The 19,630-nt window shown below is 39.2% G+C and overlaps 1 protein-coding gene across 3 annotated transcripts in view; it reads left to right on the top strand.

Moving 5' to 3' along the window:
- MFSD8 (major facilitator superfamily domain containing 8) overlaps positions 1-12,613 on the top strand; it is a 55,212-nt gene extending 42,599 nt beyond the window's left edge. For all 3 annotated transcript variants that reach the window (XM_010389056.2, XM_030917062.1, XM_010389047.2), the window contains 3 exons: positions 8,842-8,945; positions 9,034-9,281; positions 12,381-12,613. In XM_010389056.2, the coding sequence (XP_010387358.1) occupies positions 8,842-8,945; positions 9,034-9,281; positions 12,381-12,587 (559 nt within the window). In that variant the 3' untranslated portion in view covers positions 12,588-12,613. The remainder of the gene's footprint in view (positions 1-8,841; positions 8,946-9,033; positions 9,282-12,380) is intronic.
- The last annotated feature ends 7,017 nt before the right edge of the window (positions 12,614-19,630 follow it).

The following is a 19,630-nucleotide window of genomic DNA, read 5'->3' as shown; positions in this document are numbered from 1 at the left end:
TTGTCTTTCTGTGCTTGGCTTATTTCACTTAACATAATGACCATTAATTCCATCTATGTTACCCAAAATGATGGGATTTCATGGTTTTAATGGCTCAGCAATATTCCCTTGTGTATATATACCACGTTTATCCATTCATCCATTGATGGGCACTTAGGTTGGTTTCATATTTTGGCAATTGTGAATAGTGCTGAAATGAACATGGAAGTGCAGATGTGTCTTTGATATATTGATTTCCTTTATTTTAGATATATACTTAGTAATGGGATTGCTGGTTCATATGGTAGTTCCATTTTAATTTTTTTTGAGGAACATCTGTACTGTTTTCCATAGTGGTTTTACTAATTTACATTCCCACCAACAGTATACAAGGGTTCCTGTTTGTCCACATCCTCACCAGCATCCATCATTCCCTCTTTTTGATTAAAGCCATTTTAATTGGGTTGAGAGAATACCTAATTGTGGTTTTGATTTGCATTTCCCTGATGATTAGTGATGTCAAACATTTTTTGTACACCTAGTGGCCTTTTGTACGTCTTCTTTTGAGAATGTCTATTCACTGTTTAAAAGAATCATTTTGAGGGCCTGGTGCAGTGGCTCATGCCTGTAATCCCAGCATTTTGGGAGGCCAAGGCAGCTGGATCATTTGGGGTCAGGAGTTTGAGACCAGTCTGGCCAACATGGTGCAACCCCATTTTTACTAAAAATACAAAAATTTTTCTACTAAAAATATAGGGCATGGTGGCACGTTTCTACTAAAATAAAAAAAATTTTCTACTAAAAATAGAGGGTGTGGTGGCATGTGCCTGTAGTCCCAGCTACTCAGGAGGCTGAGGCAAGAGAATCGCTTCAGCCCGGGAGGTGGAGGTTGCAGCAGTGAGCCGAGATCACACCACTGCCCTCCAGCCTGGGCGACAGAGTGAGACTTCGTCTCAAAATAGATAAATAAATACAAATAAATAAAAGAATAATTTTGGCCAGGTATAGTGGCTCACATCTGCAACCCGAGCAATTTAGGAGGCTAAGACAGGAGGATCATTTCAGCCCAGAAGTTAGTTTGAGACCAGCCTGGGAAACATAGTGAGATCTTATCTCACTATGATATAATGAGATCCCTATTTCTTCACAGACACACACACACACACACAATTAGCTGGGTGTGATGGAGCACGCCTGTCGTCCCAACTACTTGGGAGGTTGAGGCGAGAGGATTGCTTGAGCCCAGGAGTTTGAGGCTGCAGTGAACTGTGATTGTATCACTATACTCCAGTCTGGGTGACAGAGTAAGACCCATCTCTTAAAAAAAGAATCATTTTGTAAAAGTATAACTGTAAGGAACATATTTTCAGGGAAATGCTTGTGTAAAATTAAGTTCAGTCATATAGTCTAAGGTGGAACATTAGCTGATGAATTTGGACAGTTCTGTTTAAGTATTCCTGAAATACAGATCCTCTTTAACTTGCAATGGGGCTACATCCTGATAAACTGATCGTTACAAGTTGAAAATAGCACAGAGTTGAAAATACAGGCTGTGTGCAGTGGCTCACGCCTGCAATCCCAGCACTTTGGGAGGCCGAGGCAGGGAGGTCACCTGAGGTCAGAAGTTCGAGACCAGCCCAGCCAATGTGGTGAAACCCCATCTCAACTAAAAATACAAAAATTAGCCGCGTATGGTGGCAGGTGCCTGTAATCACAGCTACTCCGCAGGTGGAGGCATAAGAATCGCTTGAATCTGGGAGGCGGAGGTTGCAGTGAGCCATTGCATTCCAGCCTGGATGTCAAGGGTGAAACTCCATCTCAAAAAAAGCGAAAAACAAAACAGAACAAAAAAAAAAATTTAATACACCTAACCTACAGAGCATTGTAGCTTAGCTTAGCTTAGCCTACCTTAAACACGCTCCAACACTCACAATAGTTTCCAGTTAGGTTAAAACATGAAGTGTATTTTATAATAAAGTGTTGGATATCTCATGTAATTTGCCAAATACAGTATACTGTAGATTACGGTATTAGATGTTTACCTTTGTGATCATGTGACTGACTGGGAGCTGTGGTTCTCTGCTGCTGTCCGGCATAATGAAACAGTATCATACCACAGATCGCTGGTCTGGAAAAATACCAAAATTCAAAATTTGAAGTGTGGTTTCTACTGAATGAGTACCACTTTCCTACTGTTGTAAAGCTGAACAATTATAGGTTAACACTCATAAGTCAGAGACTGTATGTACTTTAATAAGTTTCTAAAATTAATCAACAAATGCTAAGTCAGTGTATCAGGTTCACTGCTATGGGGATACTATGAGAATTCTTGTCCTTATGGAGCCAAGTAGAAGGATCAAGATATAAGTTAGACATATTTATATTCAAAGTTAATAGGAAGTACATTACATCTTGCTACAAAAGTAGAGCAGTGCGGCTGATATTATTCATCCTTACAGAATGTCCAATACCATACCCTCAAAGCATGTGTATTCCAGTAGGGGGAAAGCCAATAAACACAAATGTGAAGTCAGTTAGTGATAAGTACTACAAAGAAGAAGAGAAGAGAAGAGAATAAGGAGTGACAAGGGCAGGGCTGGAAAGTGGGGAAATGTTGTATTCGATAGACTGCTCAAGGAAGGTATATATGACGAAGTTACATTTAAGCTGAGACCTTAGTGAAGTCAGCAAAGAGCCATGCAATGGCCTGGAACTCTCTTCCCCCAGAAGGCTGAGCTTTGTATGTTTAAGGAACAAGCAGAAAGGCTGGTTTGACAAGAGCACAGTCAGGGAAAAGGCAAATGATAAATCAGGTTAGAAAGACGTGAAGCCTGTTGGTATTCTGTGGGTGATGAAAGTCATTGGGTTTTTGTTGGTTGTTTGGTTGTGTGGTTTTTATGCATGTATTTTGGAAGACTTTGGTTTTGCTTTTATGTTTTACTGTTATGCAGAATTTCCAACATACACCAAAGTCTAGAGAGCATCTCCAGTATTCATTACCCAGCTTCAACAATTGTAAGCACTTAGACATTCCTGTTCCATCTCTACCTCTAGCTATTCCACACTCTCTTTCCCCTGTACCTGGATTATTTTGAAGCTGATCCTAGGCATCAATTCATATCTTCCACAAATATTTCAGTATGTGTCTCTAAAGTTTATGATATTATCTCATCCAAAAAAAATGATTTATTAATATCATCACATATTCAGGCAACATTCAGATTTTCTCCACTGTCTCAAGTGCTTTTTGGCTTTGTTTTGTTGTATTTGTTTTTCAGTATGTTCACTAGATTCAGGCTCTTAAGTTTACTAAGTCTCTTTTAATCAATAAGTTTCGTTTCCATCTCTGTCTTTTTTTCTCTTTTCTTCTTACAAATTGAATAAACCAGGATTTTTGTAGTATAGTTTCCCACATTTTGGATCTTACTGATTGCATCATTGGTGTTTTGAAGACATTTTCCTTTCTGCTATGTTTCTTTTTCTTTTTTTTAAATTATACCTTTTTTTTTTTTGAGATGGAGTTTCACTCTTGTTGCCCAGGCTGGAGTGCAATGGTGCAATCTTGGCTCACCACAACCTCCACCTCCACCAGGTTCAAGCCATTCCCCTGCCTCAGCTTCCTGAGTCCGAGTAGCTGGGATTACAGGCGTGTGCCACCACACCCAGCTAATTTTTGTGTTTTTAGTAGAGACAGGGTTTCACCATGTTGGCCTGGATGGTCTCAATCTCCTGACCTCAGATGATCCGTCCTCCTCGGCCTCCCAAAGTCCTGGATTACAGGCATGAGCCACCACACCCAGCCTTTATTATACTTTGAGTTCTGAAATACATGTGCAGAATATGCAGGTTTGTTACATAGGTATAAATGTACCATGGTGGTTTGCTGCACCCATCAATCCATCATCTACATTAGGTATTTCTCCTAATGCTATCCCTCCCCTAGCCCCCACCCCCCAGCAGGCCCCCGTGTGTGATGTTCCCCTCCCTGTATCCATGTGTTCTCATTGTTCAACTCCCACTTACGAGTGAGAACATGTGTTTGTTTTTCTGTTCCTGTATTAGTTTGCTGAGAATGATGGTTTCCAGCTTCATCCATGTTCCTGCAAAAGACATGAACTCATCCTTTTTTATGGCTGCATAGTTTTCCATGATGTATATATGCCACATACGAGTGAGAACATGTGTTTGTTTTTCTGTTCCTGTATTAGTTTGCTGAGAATGATGGTTTCCAGCTTCATCCATGTTCCTGCAAAAGACATGAACTCATCCTTTTTTATGGCTGCATAGTTTTCCATGATGTATATATGCCACATTTTCTTTATCTAGTCTGTCATTGATGGGCATTTGGGTTGCTTCCAAGTCTTTACTCTTGTGAATAGTGCTGCAATAAACATACATGTGCATGTGTCTTTATAGTAGAATGATTTATAATCCTTTGGGTATATACCCAGTAATGGGATTGCTGGGTCAAATGATATTTCTGGTTCTAGATCCTTGAGGAATCACCACACCATCTTCCACAATGGTTGAACTAATTTACACTCCCACCAACAGTATAAAAGTATTCCTATTTCTCCACATCCTCTCCAGCATCTGTTTCCTGACTTTTTAATGATTGCCACTCTAACTGTTGTGAGATGGTATCTCATTGTGATTTTGGTATGCATTTTTCTAATGACCAGTGATTATGAGCTTTTTTTTTTTTTTTTGAGACGGAGTCTCGCTCTGTCGCCCAGGCTGGAGTGCAGTGGCGCGATCTTGGCTCACTGCAAGCTCCGCCTCCCAGGTTCACGCCATTCTCCTGCCTCAGCCTCCCGAGTAGCTGGGACTATAGGCGCCCGCCACCTCGCCCGGCTAATTTTTTGTAATTTTAGTAGAGATGGGGTTTCACTGTGTTAGCCAGGATGGTCTCGACCTCCTGACCTCGTGATCCGCCCGCCTCGGCCTCCCAAAGTGCTGGGATTACAGGCTTGAGCCACCACGCCCGGCCTATTATGAGCTTTTTTTCATATGTTTGTTGGCTGCATAAATGTCTTCTTTTGAGAAGTGTCTATTCATATCCTTTGCCCACTTTTTGATGGGGTTGTTTTTTTCTTGTAAATTTGTTTAAGTTCCTTGTAGATTCTAGATATTAGCCCTTTGTCAGATGGATAGATTGCAAAATTTTTCTCCCATTCTGTAGATTGCTTGTTCACTCTGATGATAGTTTATTTTGCTGTGCAGAAGCGCTTTAGTTTAATTAATCAGATCCCATTTATCAATTTTGGTTTTTGTTGCCATTGCTTTTGGTGTTTTAGTCATGAAGTCTTTGCCCATGCCTATGTCCTGAATGGTATTGCCTAGGTTTTCTTCTAGGGTTTTTATGGTTTTAGGTCTTATGTTTAAGTCTTTGATCCATCTTGAGTTAACTTTTGCATAAGGTATAAAAAAGGGGCCCAGTTTCAGTTTTCCGCATATGGCTAGCCAGTTTTACCAACACCATTTATTAAATAGGGAATCCTTTCCCTGTTGCTTGTTTTTACAGGTTTGTCAAAGATCAGATGCTTGTAGACATGTGGTGTTATGTCTGAGGCCTCTGTTCTGTTCCATTGGTCCATATATCTGTTTTGGTACAAGAACCATGCTGTTTTGGTTACTGTAGCCTTGTAGTGTAGTTTGAAGTCAGGTATTGTGATAACTCCAGCTTTGTTCTTTTTGCTTAGGATTCTCTTGGCTATATGGGCTCTGTTTTGGTTCCATATGAAATTTAAAGTAGTTTTTTTCTAATTCTGTGAAGAAAGTCAATGGTAGCTTGATGGGGATAGCATTGAATCTATACATGACTTTGGACAGTGTGGCCATTTTCACAATATTGATTCTTCCTATCCATGAGCATGGAATGTTTTTCCATTTGTTTGTGTCCTCTCTTATGTCCTTGAGCAGTGGTTTGTAGTTCTCCTTGAAGAGGTTCTTCATATCCCTTGTAAGTTGGATTTCTAGGTATTTTATTCTCTTTGTAGCAATTGTGAATGGCAGTTCACTCTTGATTTGACTCTCTGTTTGTCTGTTATTGGTGTATAGGAATGCTTGTGATTTTTGCACATTGATTTTGTATCCTGAGACTTTGCTGAAGTTGCTTGTCAGCTTAACGAGATTTTGGGCACCACTTATCCCACAGAAATACAAACTACCATCAGAGAATACCAAAGTATTCTCCAATACTATAAACACCTCTACGCAAATAAACTAGAAAATCTAGAAGACATGGATAAATTCCTGGACACATACATCCTCCCAAGACTAAACCAGGAAGAAGTCGAATCCCTGAAATCAACCAATAACAAGTTTTGATATTGAGGCAGTAATTAATAGCCTACCAACCAAAAAAAGCCCAGGACCAGATGAATTCACAGCCAAATTCTACCAGAGGAACAAAGAGGAGCTGGTACGATTCCTTCTGAAACTACACCAAACAATAGAAAAAGAGGGCCTCCTCCCTAACTCATTTTATGAAGCCAGCATCATCCTGATACCAAAACCTAGCAGAGATACAACAAAAAAAGAAAATTTAAGGCCAATATCCCTGATGAACATCGATGTGAAAATCCTCGATAAAATACTGGCAAACCGAGGCCAGGCATGGGGTGGCTCACGCCTGTAATCCCAGCACTTTGGGAGACTGAGATGGGTGGATCACAAGGTCAGGAGATCGAGACCATCTTTGCTAACACAGTGAAACCCCATCTCTACTAAAAATACAAAAAAATTAGCCAGGCGTGGTGGTGGGCACCTGTAGTCCCAGCTACTCGGGAGGCTGAAGCAGGAGAATGGCGTGAACCCAGGAGGCGGAGCTTGCAGTGAGCCAAGATCACGCCACTGCCCGCCAGCCTGGGACTCCGTCTCAAAAATAATAATAATAATAATCAAATAAAAATAAATAAATAAAAGTAAAAAAATAAAATACTGGCAAACCAAATCCAGCAGCACATCAAAAAGCTTATCCACCACAATCAAATCTGCTTCATCCCTGGGATGCAAGGCTGGTTCAACATACACAAATCAGTAAATGTAATCCACCTCATAAACAGAACCAATGACAAAAACCACGATTATCTCAATAGATGCAGAAAAGGCCTTTGATAAAATTCAATACCCTTCATGCTAAAAAACAATAAACTGATGTTGATGGAACGTATCTCAAAATAATAAGAGCTATTTATGACAAACCCACAGCCAGTATCATATTGGATAAAGTAAAACTGGAAGCATTCCCTTTGAAAACCAGCACAAGACAAGGATGCCCTCTCTCACCTCTCCTATTCAACATAGTATTGGAAGTTCTGACCAGGGCAATCAGGCAAGTGAAAGAAATAAAGGATATTCAATTAGGAAATTAGGAAATGAAGTTAAATTGTCTCTGTTTGCAGATGACGTGATTGCTGTATTTCTTCTTCTTCTTCTTTTTTTTTTTTTGTTGAGACGGAGTCTCGCTCTGTCACCCTGGCTGGAGTGCAGTGGCCAGATCTCAGCTCACTGCAAGCTCTGCTTCCCAGGTTTATGCCATTCTCCTGCCTCAGCCTCCCAAGTAGCTGGGACTACAGGTGCCCGCCACCTCACCCGGCTAGTTTTTTGTGTTTTTTTTAGTAAAGACGGGGTTTCACTGTGTTAGCCAGGATGGTCTCGATCTCCTGACCTCGTGATCCACCTGTCTCGGCCTCCCAAAGTGCTGGGATTACAGGCTTGAGCCACCGCGCCCGGCCGATTGCTGTATTTCTTAAAAACTAGTACTTGCATCTAGAAGCTTGATGAAATTTCGGTTCAATTTTTTGGCAAGAATACTTTATAGGTGAGGATATGTGCTTATATCAGAAGAAATATAATGTTTATCTCTTCTTGACATGTAAGTAGTCTTTGATTATTCCATAGGTCCATTAATTCATTAATGGATCATTGCAAAATTCTGGTATTTTAATTCTATCATTCCTTTATTTATTTTCTAGAATACTTACCATAAAGAGAATCTTTCTCTCACCAACTATTTGGTTAACCTGAGCTACAGTTGTATAGGAAAAGCAGGATAAAGGCTTGATTATTTTATTAACTGGTTTTTAAAATAATGAGTTGTTTCCCTAACATCCTCAAAAACTGACCAAAGAGTACTGTATTTTAATATACTATGAATTCATAGATTATAACACTTTTTTTTTTTTTTTTTTTTTTTAGAGACAGGGTCTTGCTCTGTCATCCAGTCTGGAGTGCAGTGGTGCCATCACAGCTCACTGCAGCCTTGACCTCCTGGGCTCAAGTAATCCTCCTGCCTCAACCTCCTGAGTAGCTAGAACTACAGGCACCAGATACCACTCCCGGCTAATTTTTTAAATTTTGTGTAGAGATGGGGTCTTGCTATGTTGCCCAGGCTGGTTTTGAACTTCTAGCCTCAAGCAGTCCTCCCGCTTTGGCCTCCCAAAGTGCTGGAGTTATAGGCGTGAGCCACTATACCAGGCTGCAGATGATAATACTTTTGTGTATTATCCTGTCCATTGCCATTATTATTCTGTTTTAGTACTCACGGTGTCACATTTTTGGCCAGCTTCTTCAAACTGGCTGAGTCAAAAAGACTTATACGACCTAGTCATCACTGATAACTTCTGTGCTTTTTGCTGTGAAAGATCTGAGCTCTTCTACTTTTTGTGTCCCAGACCTTAAGTCAGCCATTTTTCAGAGGAGTCCTGGTTATTTTTAGTGGAAAATTATATTTAGCATTCTTTTTAATGGATATATCACTGAAAGTACAAGATATTATTTTTAGTTTTTAAAATTATGAAAGTAATGAAGCTATGTTATGTTTCATTTTAAAGTTACAGAGTTTCTGTTCTTTAACAGGATTGGCGAGCGTGCTATTCTACTGGGAGGACTCATCATTGTATGGGTTGGCTTCTTTATCTTGTTACCTTGGGGAAACCAATTTCCCAGAATACAGTGGGAAGGTATAGCCATACATAATTATATAATGTTAGCCTCTGTTATTTATCTAAAATCAACAAGTAATGCACTGCAATGATTTTGTTTTTACAGATTTGCACAATAATTCAATCCCTAATACCACATTTGGGGAAATTATTATTGGTCTTTGGAAGTCTCCAATGGAAGATGGCAATGAAAGACCAACTGGTTGCTGGATTGAACAAGCCTGGTGCCTCTACACCCCAGTGATCCATCTGGCCCAATTCCTTACATCAGTTGTGCTAATTGGAGTAGGCTATCCAGTCTGTAACCTTATGTCCTATACTCTATATTCAAAAGTTCTAGGACCAAAACCTCAGGTAAGCCAGGTAGCCTGACATTGCAATTATAGAAAATATACTTGTAAGCACTCACATTTTTTGCTGCCATTCTCTATTTTTACACAGACTGATTTGAGGGATTTTTATCATATTTAGCATTTAAAATTTTTAAAAATCCCACAACTTCTGTAAAGTGTTTGCAAGATTTATATGTTGAAATTTACAAACAGTACCCTAAGCTATAACTCCTTTGTTTTGAATTCAGAGGTTAGGGAGCTCAAAATCATTTTCATAGGAAAAAATAATCTGAGGTGTAATCTTTTTTTTTTTTTTTTTTTGAGGTGTAAATTTCTAAAACTCATTCTTAAACTAGGCTAGAGTTAGGCAACCAAAACTGATAACCAGATTTGAACCTAGGCTTAATTTCATCTAGCCCAGGCAATTACTAAGAGATTAAAACACGATAGTCTTAAAAGTTTACAGCAGCTATGTCTATTTTATAATTTTTAAATAAATTTTCCATGTTTTTATAGAAAATTAGAAACAATGTAGAAGGAAAATGAAAAATTTCAATGAGGCAGTTGCTACTAACATTTTGGCAAAATTACATTTCTACTTCCAGTCTTTTATCTATGCTTATATGTGTACGTGCATTTACCACAAAAATAGGATTTTAAAAATAGTATCATGGATACTGTTTTGTAATCTGCTTTAAAAAAATAATAATGCATTGTGACTATGCTCCCATACCTTTTAATTTTCTCTTAGAGAATTATTTTTAGGCCGGGCGCGGTGGCTCAAGCCTGTAATCCCAGCACTTTGGGAGGCCGAGGCGGGCGGATCACGAGGTCAGGAGATCGAGACCATCCTGGCTAACACGGTGAAACCCCGTCTCTACTAAAAAAATACAAAAAACTAGCCGGGCGAGGTGGCGGGCGCCTGTAGTCCCAGCTACTCGGGAGGCTGAGGCAGGAGAATGGCGTAAACCCGGGAGGCGGAGTTTGCAGTGAGCTGAGATCTGGCCACTGCACTCCAGCCTGGGTGACAGAGTGAGACTCCTTCTCAAAAAAAAAAAAAAAAAAAAAAAAAAGAATTATTTTTAATGTAAACATTATATTCCATTTTATGTATGTACCATCATCTGTTTGCAATCATTTTCCTATTATTATACATTTAGATTATTTCCAGGTTTTGCTTCTGACTCTTTTTTAAATTTTTTTGAGACAGTCTTTCTCTGTCGCCCAGGCTGGAGTGCAGTGGTGCGATCTCGGCCCACTACAACCTCTGCTTCCTGGGCTCAAACAATTCTTGTGCCTCAGCCTCCCGAGTAACTGGGACCACAGGTGTGCACTATCGGGCCTGGCTAATTTTTGTATGTTTGTACTGATGGGGTTTCACCATGTTGGCCAGGCTGGTCTCCAACTCCTGAGCTCAAGTGATCCTCCCGCCTTGGCCTCCCAAAGTGCTGGGTTTACAGGTATGAGCCACCGTGCCTGCTCACTTGTAACTCTTTTTAATAATAGTCATTTAAATGGCCACAAAATAAAAATATTATCTTCCTCTTTAAAAATTAAATAGCGGCCGGGCACCATGGCTCACGCCTGTAATCCCAGCACTTTGGGAGGCCAAGGTGGGCGGATCACGAGGTCAGGAGATTGAGACCATTCTGGCTAACATGATGAAACCCCATCTCTACTAAAAACAGGAAAAGTTAGCTGGGCGTGGTGGCGCCTGCCTGTAGTCCCAGCTACTTGAGAGGCTGAGACGGGAGAATGTGTAAACCCGGGAGGCGGAGCTTGCAGTGAGCCGAGACCGCGCCACTGCACTCCAGCCTGGGCAACAGAGTGAGACTCCGTCTCAATAAATAAATAAATAAATAAATAAATAAATAAATAAATAAATAAATAGCTTTACGTTTTCAGAGCAGAAATTAGTGTTTCTCTATTGAAATAAGGCAAAGAGGAGAAAAAATGAACACCCCTGTTTTCAAATTATAAGGAGTAGATACAACATTTCAGTAATAATTTCTGGGTTTGTTTTTAATCTAATAGATTATATTTTTAATTTTTCAAAATTAAGAATAAAAGTTTGTTAATTACCAAAGCAATATATAATGGTTGTAACAAAATTCAAATAATTTAGAAATGTATTTAACAGAAAATGGAGGCTCCCCTTAGCTTCACCTCACCAAAGTCAACCACTGTTAACTCAATTTGTATGCTTTAAGACATTTTTCTGTCCATATCCAAACATCTCCACATTTGTACCTTTTTTTAGAAAAAGGGAAAAATGGACTATATCACATGGATATATACTTGTTTCTGCTTCTTGATAGGTTTTTTTTTTTTTTTACTTAATATGTTATAGCTTTCTTTCCATGTCAGCATATACAGATGTTTTCAGAAGATTTTACTCTCTCTATATAAGACTTTATTCTTGTAAATAGCTGCTTATTAGTACCATAAGACAGGGCAAGGAAAAATTTTATAAATATAAGTAGCTGCTTAGCATTCCAGTTATATTAAGTATACCATAGTTTATTCACTTAATCTACCAGTGACATTTAGGTTGTTTCCAATTTGAAGCTATTAAAAGCAATGCTGCCCTGAACATTCTTGGGCAGTTTATGTGGATTATAGTTTTGGATACAGAAGTTGTAGGAGTGGCATTGTGGTAGAGTGTAAAGTGGCACAGTGGAGTCAGCCAAATATGGCTTCAAACTTCTTGAACAAGTTACTTAAACTTTCTGAGTTTCAGTTTCTACCTTTGTTAAACGGGATAACACCTGTCATTGAAACTTGTGAACATTACAAATGATGTATGTAATGCACCTACCTCAGTGACTGGCATGTAGCCGGTACAAAATAAGTGTTAGCTTTAAAAGGTATTTCAATCAATTTTATTATTCCCAGGGCTTCGGCAGACATTAAGTTTTCCCTTTACACTCCTTTTATTTTTCTTAATCTGACTTGATATCAAATGCTATATTTATAGGAGGCATTTTATGTTTAATTTAAAAGTAAAAGATGGAGAAAGCGATTCTTGTAAGTTTGCTGTAGTTTGGTAATACCATTTCTTTGCTTTTAAATAACTAAACCCTAATATCAATCTGCTTGTCCCCCATTTCACCCCCAACAGGGTGTATACATGGGCTGGTTAACAGCATCTGGAAGTGGAGCCCGGATTCTTGGGCCTGTGTTCATCAGCCAAGTGTATGCTCACTGGGGACCACGATGGGCATTCAGCCTGGTGTGTGGAATAGTGGTGCTCACCATCACACTTCTAAGAGTGGTTTACAGAAGACTCATTGCTCTTTCTGTAAGGTATGGGAGGATTCAGGAATAAACTAGCTAAGACTATGATGGAAACTACTTGCTTTGTGGCACTTCCTGGCTAAAGCTCTTCTAGACAATTGTGATGAGCCAGTCTCCAAGAATCAGACTACAGATATTGCAGATTTTGAAGAACAAGAACATATATTGAATAACAGAGATAATTCTACATGTGATTGTGAATAGTAGGTTATCTAAAAACATACTAGATCATAATTTCCTTATCTCAGAAATGAAATATTATTCTTTTTTTTTTTTTTTTTTGAGGCGGAGTCTCGCTCTGTCGCCCGGACTGGAGTGCAGTGGCCAGATCTCAGCTCACTGCAATCTCCGCCTCCCGGGTTTACGCCATTCTCCTGCCTTAGCCTCCCGAGTAGCTGGGACTACAGGCGCCCGCCACCTCGTCCAGCTAGTTTTTGTATTTTTAGTAGAGACGGGGTTTCACCGTGTTAGCCAGGATGGTCTCGATCTCCTGACCTCGTGATCCGCCCGTCTCGGCCTCCCAAAGTGCTGGGATTACAGGCTTGAGCCACCGCGCCCGGCCGAAATATTATTCTTATAATACCTTTTTGTGGTTGCATGAACTAATGAGTGATGGACAACGATGTATAAATGTGAAGTTGTATTCTTAATACCAACTGCAGAAGTGTCATTAAAATGATATACAGTGGGACCAGAAAGAGGGTTCTGTTAAGAATTAGCCATAGCAGAATAAAATTATAGAATTTAAAAAACCCAAGTAGAGGTATTTTTATTCAGACACCTACTTTTTATTTATAAAAAAAATGCATTTTCTATTATCAAGTTCCCTTATGAAATAAAAACTATAACACTCATATTTTCCATTTAGCATGCCTAACATCCTACCTTTCCTTCTATGAGTCTTCTAATACTATACCTATGCATTATTTTAGTTCAGGGTTTCACTAAGTAACCCCTACATTCATAAATGAGTATGAATAATGCTAATATTTGAGCAATACAGAGGATTAAGAGATCAAGATACTTCACTGCCTATTAGCCTAATAGGGTTACCTACTTTCTTTCAAATGCCAATAATTCATGTTAGAAACATAATCCAGATACGTGTTATTGTATATATATACAAAACAGTAAATGGTTTATTAAAATTATTGCTATTTTTCAACCCCTTAAACTGGAGAAAAACATTTAATTAGTAAAACATTAATTAATTTATTTCAGTTTTTCCCATCTCTCAGTAGTGGTGGGGAGGAACACAACATTTTTCAATCTATGTCTGCATAGTTGTTTAGAGCTACAGAATTTTAGTTGGATTTTTAATTTGGATGGTCCCTGACAGCCCCAACCTAGTCAGGCTAATAAGTATTTGAGGCAAAATGGCTTTAATCTAACAATTTACTGAGTTTACCTGAAGTTGGCTAAATAACACTGCATGTTTAACTTCTCCCTCTACATAAGTGGAATTCTGATAAAAGGAACTAGTAGAGAACTGGGTATATGGATAAGCAGTGTTACAGAAAATGCAAAAAATATTTCTAAACACTTTTCCAAATGTTTTCTACTTTAAGTTAGAAATATTTTCAAATCTGAGAATGAACACTATAATCTGCACTTTATAGACTGGGTGCAGTGTCTCATGCCTGTAATCCCAGCACTTTGGAAGGCCAAGGCAGGAGGATTGCTTGAGGCCAGGAGTTCAAGACCAGCTTGGGAAACAAAGTGAGACCCTGTCGCTACAAAAAATAAAATAAAAACAAAAATTTAAAAATGTATTATCTGCACTTTATGCTAAACTTGCTGTGCTCTTAAACTCAATTTTTTCAGCTCTAATAAAGGGCTTAATTTTATAGAATTATTCTACGATTAAATTTTGAAGACTGTTCACTTTCCTCTTCCACACATAGTAAGACTGCTTCCATAGATTTCTCAGAACTGTAGCCAGGTTTCTGGCTATTTGGTCAAGTCTGGGATCCTTCTTACCTATTATTCTGCAGCTGCTTTCTTTGTCTTACATTTTTTGGGCCACTTCTAATCTTAAAGAGTAAATTCCACCGTTGGTTTGCATAGTGTGCATGACAGAAATAACAAGAATAATGGTAATGATGAAAGTGATAAGAGCAAAATTTGCAGAGTGCTTTCCACATTCCAGGTAATGTGTAACATGTAATTTAATTCTTACAACAGTCTTACGGAGTAAAAATACTATTATGATTCCCATTTTATAGATGAAAGAATGGAGGCACAGAAAAGTTACTTGTCTATATAACAGTCTATCCTTAAAGTCCACAGTCTTAACCACTGTATTTTTCATAGTGAGGAAAATAGCCCAGAAAGTTACAGTTTCAATTAGTTACTAATTGTAGGGTAACTTAACCATACCAGTGACTCCTATTAGCAGAAATATTGGGCAACATAAGCCCACTGACTGGAGCTTTTGTCGTAGCATAATAGCCTGTTTCCAGCAAGAATATAACAAACAAGTTTCCCAGCTTTCAAAGGTTTATAATATTGATTAATATTTAGATAAACTTAACCTTGCATAAATGACTATTACTTTCCTTTTTATTGAGAGCATTTTCTTTGGAGCATTTTCTTCTTTGGAGGTTTATACCTTGCTCATCTTGGCACAAAAGAAGGCGAAAGGAAGTAACACGGAATTGAGAAAAGAGCAAGGAGGTAAAGCTTGAGGAAAAAAATCACTCTGTTGATGTCTTCTTGAGTAGGCCAAGTTGAGTATAAAGAGAAAATGACAACAGGAGATTTTAAGGTATGATACATTGTTAAGAGTAGTACATATTTAAGAAGAAAAAATATGTTTTTGAAAACATAAATTTAAACTTGAAAGGATGATTTTCATATTTTGAAGGGATTTATAACTTCACAAAGCATCTCTATTCTATCTTGTTCAGCTTTACATTTAAAAATAAACTCTTCTGGTTCATATAAAACTTACCTCTTACATAAAGTGAAATCTGTTAATTTTTTGTTTTGACAAGGATAAACTGCTTGTCTGCATCTGTTTAAGAATAGGTTAACTTATTTTGAGAAGAAATTCTGGGCACCATTTTTGACTATTGAAGACTTATTTGTAATTTAATATCTAGTTTACATTGTGAACGTCCATTTTCTAATAAACAAGATTATTTCGCATATGTACCTTAAGCTTTAAAACTTTATTCAGTTGTGCTTTCCATACATATTTAAGGGAGTACCCCCATGTGCCAATTACCATGTCATTTGGAGGATTGTGCAATAAACAAAACACACGGAGCTCCAACCTTCATGAGGCTTACATACCAGCAAGAAAGTCAGATATTCACAAGATGATTTCACAGATGATTATGATTGAGGGAAGGGTGATGAGAGAGAAGCATAGGAAGCTATGAGGGTGAATATGATTAACAGGGAACCTGACCTGAACAGGAGAGTCAGACATGTTTCTCCAGGAATAAATGATTAGCTAAGACCTGGAGGAAGAGAACAATTTGGATTGGTGAAGAGTGGGACAGGTACTTTTCAGGCAGAAGGCAGTGTGTACAAAGCCCTGGAGGTGGGAAGATCTTGGAGCTTTCGCAGAACTAAAAATAGGTCCAAGGTGGGTGGACTATAGTGGTTGAGAAGAAGCCTAATATTAGCTAAGTCTATACAGGGACAATGCAAGACTTTGTAGGCCCCAAGTATTATGACTTCTTGTGCAACTAAGAGTTTGAGAATTCTATTTAGGCATGGTTGGAGCTAGAGTCCAAATGTCATCAGGACTCTTTTCTTTGAGTTCTACATGTCTCTGCTTGACTTTATTTTCAGATGCTGCCCATGTTGTAGGAAGAGGACCACTGGCAGCCCTAGGCACACAGCATCCTTATAGCTCACAATTCTAGAGAAAAATGGCTTGGGTAGTAGTACCAGAAAAAACATGAAGTAACCAAGTTTAGCTCATGTACATATCCCTGAATTGACCACATGAGGATAGACTCCTCTGCTAACCCAGACGTAGATCACACATCCATTCTGGAAATGCAGTGTGGGAGGGAGGAGGGGAAGAACCCTGTGGAGCTCATCCCAATTACATGGTCTAAACAGACATAACTGGATGAAAAGGAGATTCCACCAAAGAAAGGTTTGCTGACAAAAAATATATGCCCACTACCCCTCCCAGCTGTTTTCACATCATTGCACTCATAGGAAATATTACATGCCCCATTATGGAAATGGATGAAACCGTTTGTACCCAGCTTCTTTAGCCAATACAGGCCCTATCAATCAACTCCAAGCTCTGAAGGGATCAGTTTACCATCTGCAAGTATAACAAGTATTTATTTGTGATACACCAATGTTAAAAGCATGGTACTGTTCCAGCTTTATTTAAGAAAAGTGGCTGGACATGGTGGCTCATGTCAGTAATCCCAGCACTTCGGGAGGCCGAGGTAGGTGGAACACCTGAGGTCAGGAGTTCGAGACCAGCCTAGCCAACATGGTGAAACACTATCTCTACTAAAAATACAAAAATTAACCTGGCGTGGTGGTGGGCATCTGTAATCCCAGCTACTCTGCAGGCTGAGGCAGGAGAATCGCTTGAACCTGGGAGGCAGAGGTTGCAGTGAGTCAAGATCACGCCACAGCACTCCAGCCTGGGCAACAGAGTGACACTCTCTCTCTCTCAAAAAAAAGTGAAGGTATTTAAGGTAACATGTTCTCTTAAAAGAATACTGGGCATCTTGTAGACATGGCTAGTTTCAGGTCTGGGGCAAGGAGAAATGGAGACATTTATTGTGCCAGAAAGCAAGGAAGTTATCAAAGACTACTGAAATCTTGCCAAAAGGACAGAGGACTCAAAGTGGCCAGTAGGCCAAAAAATGGGGTAATTAACGCATAAAGAAGAAGAGTATTTGTTGTTAATTTAAACAAATGTGTGAAAATCCATGAGTTCAAAATGATATTAAAAATAAGAAACTTATTGGTCACCTTTGGAGGCTTCTAGAGTGTTCGCTCTTTATTCTGAAAACCGGGAAATAGCTGTGACTCACACCTGTAATCCCAGCACTTTGGGAAGCGGAGGTGGGAGGATCACCTGAGGTCAGGAGTTCGAGACCAGCCTGGCCAACATGGTGAAACCCTGTCTCTACTAAAATACAAAAAATTAGCCAAGAGTGATGGTGCATGCCTGTAGTTCCAACTGCTCAGGAGGCTGAGGCAGGAGAATCGCTTGAACCCGGGAGGCAGAGGTTGTAGTGAGTTGAGATCGTGCCACTGCACTCCAGTCTGGGCAACAAAGTGAGACTCCGTCTCAACAACAACAACAACAAAACCCAGAAAAAAAAGAATGAAGCATCTATTCTGCCTCTCCTATACCCAAACATCAGGGTAAACAAATATTGAAGGAAAGTTCTTTTCTGTAGAAGAATCCAAGTTAATAAATACAGAGGGGATAGTGGAAAAATCTCTATTTAGCAACCTCTAGTGAAATAAGATAATGAGCAACACTCATCAATGGATGCTGAAACTATGAGGGTGAAAGATTAATGAGGAACTTTCTAAGGATGGTTGAGGCTGACAACACTTGGACCCACTGATCACTGTTTACATTGTTAAAAGTGGGATTAGCATTATGTGCCTCTTGATTTGATGGAGCAGGAAGTACACAGCATCATCTGTGAAAGTGTCCTGCCCAAAACATCAAACCAGAATCTAACCAAGCCTGTACATATAAACTACAAGTTTTAGAATATATAGAGGATTAAAAAAAAAAAAGTTAAATGTCACCTCCAGGAAGTAATTATAATCCAGAAGGTTATATATAATATACATATATATATATATTTATTTTGAGACAGAGTCTTGCTCTGTCACCCAGGCTGGAGTGCAGTGGCGTGATCTCAGCTCAGTGCAACCTCCAACTCCCGGATTCAAACAATGATCCTGGATTCTATTTCAAACAAACCAAATGTAAAAAAGATATTTCTGAAGCAATTGGAAAAATTTGAAGCTGGGCTAAATATTAGATGATACTAAAAAATTATTAATTTAGAGGTGTGTGATAATGTGCTTTTAAAAAATTCTTATTGGTTAAAGATACATACTGAAATTTTTATATAGAAATTACGTGATGTCTTATGGGCATGGCGGCACATGCCTGTAGACCCACCTACTCAGGAGGCTGAGGTAAACGATCGTTTGAGCCTGGGAGGTTGAGGCTACAGTGAGCTGAGATTGTGCCAATGCACTCCAGCCTGGGTGACAGAGCAAGACCCTGTCAAAAAAAAAGAAAGAGAGAGAGAGAGAGAGAGAGAGAGAGAGAATAAATATGGGGAGGGAGGGAGGGAGGAAGGAAAGACACAAGGAAAAAAGGGAGGGAGGGAGGAAATGTATATATACAACCATTAACAAAGAATGAAATCCTGTCATTTGCAGCAACATGGATGGAACTGAGGGTCATCATATTAGGTGAAATAAGCCAAGCACAGAAATGTAAATATCAGCTAAAAAAACCCAAGTGAATCTCATGAAGGTGGAGAGTAGATTGGTGAGCCTGGGCAACACGGCAAGATGCCGTCTCTACAAAAAGTTTTTTTTTTTTTCTTAAAATTAGCCAGGCATTGTGGACACACATCTGTATTCTTAACTACTCTGGAGGCTGAGGTGGGAGACTTGCTTAAACCCAGGGGTTCAAGGCTGTAGTGAACTGTGACTATGTCACCGCACTACAGCCTGGGTGACAGAGGAAGACCTTGTCTCTAAAAATAAATGAAAAATAAGAATTTTTTAAAAGATAAGAACTGAATGTCATTTTAAGTGAGCTAAAATAAATGATTAGGTAATGGAAACTTGACAAAAAATGAAAATCATAATTGGAAACCAGAAATGTGGCCAGGTATGGAACTCATGCCTGTAATCCCAGCAGTTTGGGAGGCCAAGGTGGGTGAATCACTTGATGTCAGGAGTTTGAGACCAGCCTGGCCAGCATGGCAAAACCCCGTCTCTACTAAAAATACAAAAATTAGCCAGGTATGGTGATGTGCACCTGTAATCCCAGCTACTCGGGAGGCTGAGGCAGGAGAATTACTTGAACTTGGGAGG

The sequence above is a fragment of the Rhinopithecus roxellana genome, chromosome 2 (genome assembly GCF_007565055.1).
Source record: "Rhinopithecus roxellana isolate Shanxi Qingling chromosome 2, ASM756505v1, whole genome shotgun sequence".
In the NCBI taxonomy this organism is placed as follows: Eukaryota; Metazoa; Chordata; class Mammalia; order Primates; family Cercopithecidae; genus Rhinopithecus; species Rhinopithecus roxellana.
Note: the sequence above shows the minus strand (reverse complement) of the source record. Positions and strands in the feature narration are given on the sequence as shown.